General features: G+C 45.8%; 3 protein-coding genes across 3 annotated transcripts; all 3 read left to right on the top strand.

Moving 5' to 3' along the window:
• Positions 1 to 18: 18 nt before the first annotated feature.
• H257_16841 (hypothetical protein) lies at positions 19 to 2,035 on the top strand (the record flags this gene model as incomplete). The annotated part of the gene is made up of 2 exons (XM_009845422.1): positions 19 to 956; positions 1,837 to 2,035. The coding sequence occupies 2 exons, from the start codon at positions 19 to 21 to the stop codon at positions 2,033 to 2,035; spliced, it is 1,137 nt and encodes a 378-aa protein (XP_009843724.1).
• A 3,665-nt stretch (positions 2,036 to 5,700) lies between these two features.
• Positions 5,701 to 6,428, top strand: H257_16840 (hypothetical protein). Its single transcript, XM_009845421.1, has one exon. It carries the CDS (start codon positions 5,768 to 5,770, stop codon positions 6,368 to 6,370), a length of 603 nt encoding a protein of 200 aa, XP_009843723.1. The 5' UTR covers positions 5,701 to 5,767; the 3' UTR covers positions 6,371 to 6,428.
• Positions 6,429 to 9,333: 2,905 nt separating this feature from the next.
• On the top strand, positions 9,334 to 10,294 carry H257_16839 (hypothetical protein). Its single transcript, XM_009845420.1, has one exon. The coding sequence runs from the start codon at positions 9,344 to 9,346 to the stop codon at positions 10,034 to 10,036; it is 693 nt and encodes a 230-aa protein (XP_009843722.1). The 5' UTR covers positions 9,334 to 9,343; the 3' UTR covers positions 10,037 to 10,294.
• The last annotated feature ends 447 nt before the right edge of the window (positions 10,295 to 10,741 follow it).

Genomic DNA, 10,741 nt, shown 5'->3' with positions numbered 1-10,741 from the left:
GCAAACAAAAGCATACCGATGTGTCCGACCACAGCACCCAAGCCAAACCCACTGGTAGCACGGCACAACCGGTTCACGAACCGGAATACCGCCGACATGACGGCGCATACTGCCATCCAGCCCAAACCCCACCTGTTCCCAATCCGTCACTGGCTGCCGTCACCCAACGACACGGCATGGACATCCCGGCCGAACATGACACCGCCGAAACCGTCGCCGACACCGACGGATGTCCACACGGACTACAGCAAACCAATGTGTCCGCCCGCAGCGCACTTGACCGACCCACCGTACAACCGATTCACCGGCTTCAACACCACCGATACGACGCCGCATGCTGCCATCCAGCCCAAACCCCACCTGTTCCCAACCCGTCACTGGCTGCCGCCACCGAACGACACGGCATGGACACCCCGGCCGAACATGACACCGCCGAAACCGTCGCCGACACCGACGGATGTCCACACGGACTACAGCAAACCACTGTGTCCGCCCGCAGCGCACTTGACCGACCCACCGTACAACCGATTCACCGGCTTCAACACCACCGATACGACGCCGCATGCTGCCATCCAGCCCAAACCCCACCTGTTCCCAACCCGTCACTGGCTGCCGCCACCGAACGACACGGCATGGACACCCCGGCCGAACATGACACCGCCGAAACCGTCGCCGACACCGACGGATGTCAAGACGGATTACAGCAAACCGCTGTGTCCCACCATCTCGCACTTGACCGACCCACCGTACAACCGATTCACCGCCCTCAACAACACCGCCATGACACCGCATGCTGCCATCCAGCCCAAACCCCACCTGTTTCCAAAACTCATCACCCAACGACACGGCATGGACACCCCGGCCGAACATGACATCGCCGAAACCGTCGCCGATATCGACGGATGTCAAAACGGATTACAGCAAACCGCTGTGTCCCACCATCTTGGACTTGCCCGGTGCACGCGTGCCAGTTCCATATTCCATACACGCTATCCCGAATATCGACCGAGGGCATGGCATGGCTTAGAAGCTCGCTATTTATAACCATGTCGTCGGCCTTACGCTTAAGCCACTGACAGCTCACTGCAACCACCACCCGCTCAGCACGAGCCGTTCCCCAACACCGAGTGGCCTACTCCAGCTCGATGACATTACCGCTGTCAGCGCCCACAACAAGCTCCGTCCTATACATCTTGTAGGGCCGCGACGGCCTCCATGCAAACCTATCTACCGCATTAGGCGTCAGTAGCCCGCTGAGGCTAACCTGACGAAACCAGAACAGCGAACCCGTAGGCTTTGACAAGTCCCAATGCACACCGCACACTAACGATGGCCCGACAGACTGAAGCCGCTGCACGAACCACCCCGGTGTGAACGTGCACAAGCTCCATCCGCTAGATTAGTCGCGCGCGCTCGGGCGATAGCGAGCTTGAAAATACCGCGTAATTTCAATTTCAATGAAAGTCTGGCTCATGAAAGTTTGGCACGTGACCGGTTGTCCAGTCCTCACCTGCTTCTCGAAACTGTCATGCTGCCACAATGGTAATTTCGCTTGTCCACGTCAATGGTGAAGTGTACCAAGGACTTTGTCATCAACAAGGTAGTACCCGCGATCAGAGCATCTCCACCGGAACACGGATTTTGACCCTGGATCTGAGTCCTTTTCAGTGTCATAGTCTGCACTGAATTCAATAAATTTGAGTGTGAAGGATATTCGTTCGCATCGTGACACTGACCTTTGAACCGCAATTCTGCAAAATTAATACTAGTACAGTAGAAATAGATAAGATATGCATGGTAATTTCGAAGTCCACCCAATGCGCTCGAATACTGTAGCCGACTCATGCAGTCGTGGAATCAAAGGATGCATTCGTCCGACGAGGAAATCGACGTCATCATAAGTACGGCAGTCCAAGAAGCCGTCCGCCAAGCCGCAGTTGAGCACTCACGATCATGGAGCGGGTCTCGTCGCGGTCGCCAACCAAACTTGGATCGTAACCGGGCTGGTGGGCACCAGCAGATTGTCGACGACTAATTTGGAGAGAACGGTAAACCAACGAGCTTAAAAAATAATATAGGTATGTCGCCATTACAGGAGTGCACTGCGTCGATGCGTATGCTGGCCTATTGTGTCTGCGCTTACTCGATGCACCATCGTCGCCTTGGTGAATCGACAGCCATCGACTCAATGAAGCGCATTACAAGGGCTATCGCGTCACAGTTACTACCCTTGATTCGATCCTCAGACACTGCTACCCATGTCTTGGAGAGTACTGTAACTCGGTCTCCATGGCGTTCATCGATAACGACATCGTCGTCCAGCAATCGAAAAGTATTTCGTGTTGACTAGTTTGTATACCATACAAATTTCTTGTTATTAGATTAATTCGGCGCAAAACCTCGACTCGGAGTTTTTAGTGAAAACTCCGTGTGGAATGGTCAAGATTCAGGCCCTGGGTTCTCAGTTTCAGTGTCGAACTCAGTGTTGGGGTGGGGGTAAATTCAGGGTCAAAATATCATCGACACTGAGTAATATTCAGTTTCAGGGTCAAATTCCGTGTACGGTGGAGATGCTCTCACCGCCAAGTTTCCAAGTACAAACAAGTATGTTGTGTTCCAACAGGACAATGCTAACGTTACCCCTGATTGTTCCATTTCGAACGTCAGTCTTACTTAAAATGAAAATGCACCGGAACAGATACTAGGTAGGTACAGTGTAACCGCATTGGAATTGGATCACAGTGGTACTTGCATATTTTTATACTTGGCCAAAAAAATATCAAAGGGATTCAGTCAATTGCATTTTAGCCAATAAGTGATCAACAAAATAGCGAAGTGCCATTCGTCATACCAGTATTCGACGACACGAGGAGCGGTTCCATAACATGTGGTTCTAGTGTCGGCCCTCGCGGAGGAATGTCTTAAAAATGATAATCCAAACTCAATTAATCGACGACACCACCTGGCACGCATGATTCAAAACTCAATTATAGCAAGCAATGATTGGCTGATGAGTATCACATGACATTCGCGTTCAAACTTTCTCATGATGCAACCAAAACGTGTGGCCAAACGGTTCTACCGACGCTGCACCATCCGCAGCATTCGCATGTATCTCCGACGCTTTGAGAGTTTGCCATTCAAGTCTATGTGTCGTAAAGAATGGCTGTGTGAAGAAAGGGTTCACACAGCAGCAGCAAAGCGTTTGAAACTTAGCGGGTCATCAATGTTTGGGGTATGCTCAATCATTGTGAGTGCGTTTGAAAAAGTCTTGCCAAATGTAGTTCAGTTGTAACTAACAGGAAGTAATGTAGGTATTTGTTGGTGTTTGTGTGCTGTTGTATGCGACGTGGTTTTTAGCAATGTCAATTGGTTACAATTTGGCCAATCCGAGACTGTTAATTGTGTACTGTATTGTATTTTAATAAATCTGTCGAAATTTTTATAACACCCACGTTTTGACTCACGTCCATTTTATATGAAAATTTGTATGTGGTTGTTGTACCACTGTCATCCAATTCCAGTGCAGTTACCTGTACTACAGTACAGTTAGAGCATCTGCACCGGTACCAGCAGTTCTCAGATCCCAATAATTTTATTGGCCGATTTACTGGAATTCCAAAAAAAACGTTCGCACCGGTACCAATAGCCAGTAAAAGAGTTACTGGACTCCACTACTCCAACAAATATTCCAGTAAATTTGTTGGAATTTTTGTTGGAGTACTGGACTCCAGTAAGTCAACTGGCCAATCATAATCATCTGTGAACTCGATCGATTGCGTGGCTTTGTTCCATTCATCTGTGACTCGATTGATTGGTGGCTTTGGTATTCCAAGCTCCTTGGTGACTCCGCCGTCGTATCCACCGCAAAGGTCTGGTCCGCGTCGCTTTCCACAACATGTGGTACCTTTGGATCCGCCGCGAGGTCATCCACGAGACGACACGGCTGCGCCTGTACAACGGCTAAGTGCTCCAATACTATAGAACAGGTGATGGTCTCTGCATGCACAGGTAAGTCGATCCACCACGAAGTAAGTGCAAGTTGTTTTACTGACTGCGGTGCGAAACCAAAACGAGGCCAGTAAAATTTGGACTTAATGGCGCCAGTAACTCGCGTATCCGAACAAGTTATCCGGATAATGGGGTGAAATTTACTGGTGCCGGTGCAGATGCTCTTATGGTGCACGTCACCTATAAACCAATGTACGTAGTACCAACTTTTCACAAAATTTCAGTGGCCATTCCTGTGGCCAAATTCAAATGGCCCATGCAAAATACCGCAGGTTAAAAGTCTCTTTCTTGATCAAGTCATTCACTAAATATAAATCTGAGACGTAGAATTTCTTCACCTAAGTTCTCTCGATTCTACGTCTCTATTTGCTAAAATTTTCAGAAATGAAAACGAAAACTGTGAAAAGTTGGTAGTTTATTGGTGACGTGCACCATACCTCGAAATAGGTTTCACTGTTGGAAACGAAAAAACAACTGAAATATTCGAAAATGGAACTCACAGTCAAGCGAAACTCGGCCACATCAGCCGTTGTTGGCCTTATCTGATATGACACGCTGTCAAGCGAAACTCAGCCGTTGATGTGGCCGAGATTAAAACGATATCCTTGATATACAGTTTCATATATAGTCTACTTAATAAACTCTATGAATATTGAAGTTTGTGTAGGCATTGAATTAATTTAGAATTCGTATGTCTTCAAGAAGCCACATTTTGACTATTACTACTGTACTTCGAAGTAGTAATGGATACAGTAACCGTATCCGGATACGTATATGGGTGTCTCACTGGTAATACGGAAGACGGTACCGTAATGTGCAGCCGCATTTCGCCGTGGACACTTAGTCGATGACTAATTCCCCCACAGAAGGGATATAACCCCTGTTGACGACCTAAAACACCCCTGCTGTGGGGGAATTCCTTAGATAAGACAACGGCACATGCAATCCATCCACGCAATACTTTTACAAAGAAACTTGTAACCTGACCCCCGATGGGCACATTCTTCGAAGTATAATGTTACTCCCAGGGTTGAGTCCATCACCAGTAATTACCGGTAGCTATCGCTCGCTAACCACTGGAGTTGCCTAGCCTAGCTTATATGGTTGGTGTGGTTTTAGCGATGCATATTACTACTAGCATACTAGCATCTTATTTGTGCAAACATTGGGGTTTTGATTGGCTGTGTGAGTTGTCTAAAAATTCCCGACTACAGGATTGTTTTGGGCCTCCAGCAGGGGTTATACTCCTGTTGTGAGGGATTTAGTCATTTGTCGATGCATTGTGAACGCCGATTTTACTTTGATTTGAGTATGGCACACTGTTATGTCCAATTAGGGCGTCTTTACAATTTGGGGAGGGAGGTAAGTGTAACCAACGACCACTATTATCATGAGAATTATCAAGCACACCTCCTAGAGAGAATAATATCACCAAAAACTACATAATTACTAAAAGTTACTATGTAATACATGGTCAGTGGTAAAGTCAAGGTTCTGTTTGACATTATATGTACTTTGGAAGGAAGCACAAATAATCTCTATGGCTCGAGGCAAGTTTCATTTCTCACACAGTCAATACCGTAGCAATGCGTCGAAACTCTAATCTTCCGTTTTGTATGTCATGTCGTCCCTCCTGAATGAATCTAACATCTATCGCGTGTCTTATGCCTACGTTGCAAGTTACACCAAGCAGCACCTAGCACTATCAACCGTTTCTCGACCAGTGAAGGGCAGTCACTTTCAAATCATCTCCATCATGAGCTCCACCACTCCCAAGGACCAAGTCGCCTCCCCGTCAAACAAGGCTGACTACGTGGCTGACACGAATGCCGAGACTGCCCCCGTGGCCGTCGCCATCGACGCCGCCGATGTCGCCATGCAACCCGACCTTGGGGTCGACCACAACGGGCTCGTGGTAGGCCGCTGGAAGGCCGACATTTTCGCATGTTTCAACCAAGTCGTGCCCAACTGCTTGCTGCCGACGTTCTGCCCCTGCGTGTCCCTCGCGCAGACGTTGCACCGTGTCGGCATGTATACGTTCAACAACGTGTTGATCGTGTTCGCCGCCCTCTACGCCGCACACGTCGTCCTTTCCTTCATCCAGACGTCGTCCTCGTCGATTCTGTGGTCGTGGATTGGCCTAGCGCTTCAACTGGTGGCGTTCGTGATGGTCATGGTCGTTCGTCGGCGCATCCGCACTGCGTTCCAAATCCCTGGGTCTGACGTGGAAGACTGTGCGTGCTCGTTCTTCTGCTCATGCTGCGTGCTTGCCCAAATGGCCACCCAGACCGAATCGTACACCCCCAGCGAATGCACGTTCAGCCCCAAAGACACGTTGCCAGGCTACCGATTCGAATAAATCAAAATCCAGGAATAAAATAACTCAAGCGTTGGGTCGAAATCATGCTGACGTTGTCGGTACTATTGTGTTATTACCCGCTAGGACTTACTACACCATTTTTCGTTTAAGTTTTGTCAGGTTATTTCCGGTATATTTCGTCCGACGCACAACTATTCACGCCATGTGCGTTATGTTCGCCGAACAATCGATATATTTCGTCCAGACCCTACTTTGTTGGATTATATTTTCGACTAATGTCCGGTATATGTCACCCCCCACGTGGTATATTTCACATGTTGTTCAATATATTTCAAAAGATATTCCATCTATTTCGATTTTCGAAGTAAATCGCAGGTGGTGGATACTTGTCTAAATCATACCTAGTACTGCAGAATAGATATGAAGGATTGTGCTTTCGAGCTAAAATTGATATTTTCGGTAGATTCGACGAACGACGTCAAATCCACCTGAAATCGTCGAGCGTCATTTTTGTTGAACTAAATATACTTACTGTGACTCCTGTCCGCTACAACGTTGAACTCTTTGTGAAAAGGAAAGCTTGGCGATGCACAGGATACGCCTGTAATTTGATTGATCGAAAGTCTTTTTTTCGAAAATTTCATTGGCTACTTCGTTCCATCGATTACTGCGTCGATTTATCGACATAGATGGAACATCATTTGAAATATATTGAACAATGTTGTGAAATATACCGGCTGTGGGGTGACATACACCGGAGATCAGTCGAAATATAATGAAACGAATTTGGTTCTGGACGAAATATATTGAATGCTTGGCGAACAAAACGCACATGGCGTGAATCAATTGTGCGTTGGACGAAATATACCAGAAATAACCTGAACTTAAACGAAAAATGGTGTAAGGAGTACTGTTAATGTAAAAATAGCGATACATGTATCCTTCGTTTTGCGACCAACAGGGAATCATTATTGTAAAGGTGCCAATTACTGTAGTCATTTGAAAGAAAATGCACCAATCATACAAAATAGTAATCGTGGAGTGAACCTCTCAATAGTAATCGTGGAGTGAACCCTCAATTTCTATTCACAACGATTTACAAAAGGGAAGGCTAATAAATATACGACTTACATTTAAATTGTCATTCAAAATTATAGAGGTTCCGCGTGTAAAACGGTTTCCAAGGGCTCATCATAAGTTACCTAAAAACATCCTAGTACTGTACAGTCAGTACTCAAACTGTCAGTAAAGTTTTTGTCGACCACGTCCTCGAAACCCGCTTTCCCATGGCGTGAGGATATTTTCGCTTAACTAGTCCTAAAGGTAGAGAATTCCCTGGTGAACAACCCATACTGTAATAAAGAGTCGTTTGAAACCGTTATAGACGCGGAACCTCTATAATTTCGAGTGCCAAATTAAGTCGTATATTTTAACCTTCCTTTTTGTATGTAATTGTGAATAGAAATTCAGAGGTTCACTGTATGATTGGTGCATATTCAAATGACGATCTATTATTGGTGCATTTTCGTACGACCTAAATTGGCACTTTAAGTTACGCTTACTGTGAACTTGATTAACAATGTAAATTAACGGCACTTTGTATCCGGGCGTGCTGAGTGAGGATTATCCTCACGATTGTCGACAAAGTCTTAAAATTCCCTCACTTGTTATAATTCGAAAATTATGAAGCAGGACGGAGATATGCCCATTTTCCGAAATCAAATGAGAGTTGCATATCATAAATTGGCATTTTACGATATGTCTTCGTCGATTAAGGCAGCGTGAAATTAGACGTACTAACGTTATATTCACCATTTCACAGTTAGTCCGCGACTTCCTTCGCGGATGTCGGACAAGTAAAATTTTGAATACAATCGGCCCAATCATATCACTTCGCGATGTGTTTTGTGCTTGTATTTGAGATTCTTGGAAAGAAATATGAAATTCATTATGTTTAACGTAGAAAACCAATTTAAGGTGCTCGAACCATTTAATGGTGTACTTGAATCAGCCAATCAAATGTAGTCAAAATACTGGGAGATAACCTCCTTAATCTAATACACGAAGTGAATTTTGGCGCCTGACTTGTTTTGTTTTGTTTCTCAAAACTGTATAATTGCATTACCTGTCTAAAGTTAATATTTAACTTCTGAAATTACATAACCTAACCACACTCAAAATATGCAAATGGGTATACAAATATTAAGATAATAGTGTGCACCATTAACTGGTTCTCATGTTTTGAGTACATTTGCTTCGAAAATGATATTTATGCCTGTCAAATAGACTTTTGAAGCACGATTATTTGAATGTCCAAGGAATCAACTCCGCTTTGGCCTCATCCAGCACTTTTCGGAGTTTGAAATCTGATGCATCCATGCTGAGCTTCGTTCCCTGCACGGCAGCGTCTCGGAAAAAGTATTCTTAAATTGGTTTTCTACGTTACGTAGTTTTTTTCAGTGACCTCGATTCCGGCATTGAATTCACGTTTTCTCTTCGAGTAGTGGTCGAAATACCCTTCATATGTCGCATGAAATGCTCGCATAACACTATACAAGTATATTGTAAGCTTGAGTTCTAACAGTTACACTCCCATCCGAGCGGGTTAATATCCGCTAGCTCCAAAAGCAGCTAGTACGTGGCCGAGGCCATTAAGTGCCCGCTGAGAGATCTTATGTTAACTTTACAGCGTAATATCAATATCAATACACAACTATTTAATATGGTCAAATCAGATAGAGCTCATAAGTGTAAATAAGTGCTTCATTATAATGAAAAAATGAAAACTGTAACAACACATATTAATATATATAATAAAATACAGGTAGAATGCGATAGTCAAGTAAAGTTTCGGAATAACTCGTGATGTTATTTGACCAAATTAGTGTGCCGTGGGATCGTTCTATTATAATAACTTCTCATCAAATTTTAAAAGCCATTCTACAAACATCATACAATCCAGTCCAAACTTGTGCACATTATTAAAAAAATATCATGTATTTCCATACTCAAATGTTCGTTTACGTTACAGTTTTGGCGACCCTCACTAATCATCTTCCCATGAGCTCGCCATCACCCAGGAACAAAGCAGCGTCGCCTGTGAACAAGGCCGATTACATGGCTGAGAACATGGTTGAGTCTGTGCCGACAGCCGTGCCTGTTGATCCGTCCACGGTGCCGATGCATCCAGGTGTGGACCACAACGGGTTGGTCGTGGGTCGGTGGAAGGCCGACGTCTTCGGCTGCTTCACTGACTGTGTTCCCAACTGCTTGATGGCGTCGTGCTGCCCTTGTGTATCCCTAGCCCAAACCGTCCACCGCATCGGCATGTACACGTTTACCAACGCGTTGCTCGTGTTCGGCGCGCTCTACGTCGCGACCTCGGTGCTGTCGATCCTCCAGTCCTCGTCCATGAGCTCGACGGTCGTATACAACCGGTCGGGGTGGGTCGTGTACTCGACCACGTCGACCATTTGGTCGTGGATCTCGCTTTGCGTGCAAATTCTGTCGATTGTGCTCATCATGGTCATCCGCAAACGCTTCCGCATCACGTTCCAAATCCCAGGCTCGGACTGCGACGACTGCTGCTGCTCGTTCTTTTGCTCATGCTGTGTGATGGCTCAAATGGCCACACATGCCGAAGCGTACACCCCTCACGAGTGCACGTTTGGCCCCAAGGACACGCTGGCTGGGTACCAGTTTTAACCCCATCCATCTGAAGAGTTGACACTGTGCAGAAGCCAGTGTACTGTACTCCTGGTAGGTATATAATACGTTATATACCGTTGTCCGAGTGTCAATATGCGGAGTACTGTATCTTTCAATATCAAGTCAAGTTGCACTTCGGCACTAGTGGCCTTGTACGGATAATATCAACAACAAGCGGATTATGGTAGCCGAAGCCTCGCCGCGAGAATTGATTGGTCGGTCAGAAATTTCGTTTTGGTGATTGGCTAAATGTTTCTATCCATTATCCATGTCCGAGCCAATCAAATGTCGCAGCAGCGAGGGAGCAGTGAGGTCGGAAATTTGAAAGAAAATCACAATATGTACTACTACTAGTACAGTAGTACTATTTCGAAGTACTATTAACAGTACAGTACTGTAGCTAAGTACTGTACTGTATTCGGAGTACTTGTACATACCGTACTGATACTGTACTCCAGTTTAACGTCCAAAGATGGTGTACAACGCACTCACCTTCATGGCAAACCCTATCGTCGTGTTTTGAGTGTAGATTCAACCAAAGCTCATGGGGGGGTCTGCGACCAAGGTTGGTGCGTTGGCGATCTGTTAACAATGGCCGGTGATTTGCAGTGCAGAGATGAGCAATGCTGCATTGAATGCCACGGCTTTGTAGCCATCACGTACTTCAGGGCGCATTTTCCCGTGGGTCAAGTACAGCGCACT

Source organism: Aphanomyces astaci (assembly GCF_000520075.1).
Source record: "Aphanomyces astaci strain APO3 unplaced genomic scaffold supercont1.93, whole genome shotgun sequence".
Classification (NCBI taxonomy): domain Eukaryota; phylum Oomycota; class Saprolegniomycetes; order Saprolegniales; family Verrucalvaceae; genus Aphanomyces; species Aphanomyces astaci.
The sequence above is the reverse complement of the archived record's forward strand: the minus strand, read 5'-3'. Positions and strand labels throughout refer to the sequence as shown.

Excerpts from the sequence above, each read along its gene's own strand:
- H257_16840 (XM_009845421.1), top strand. The coding sequence starts at position 5,768 with ATGAGCTCCACCACTCCCAAGGACCAAGTCGCCTCCCCGTCAAACAAG.
- H257_16839 (XM_009845420.1), top strand. The coding sequence starts at position 9,344 with ATGTTCGTTTACGTTACAGTTTTGGCGACCCTCACTAATCATCTTCCC.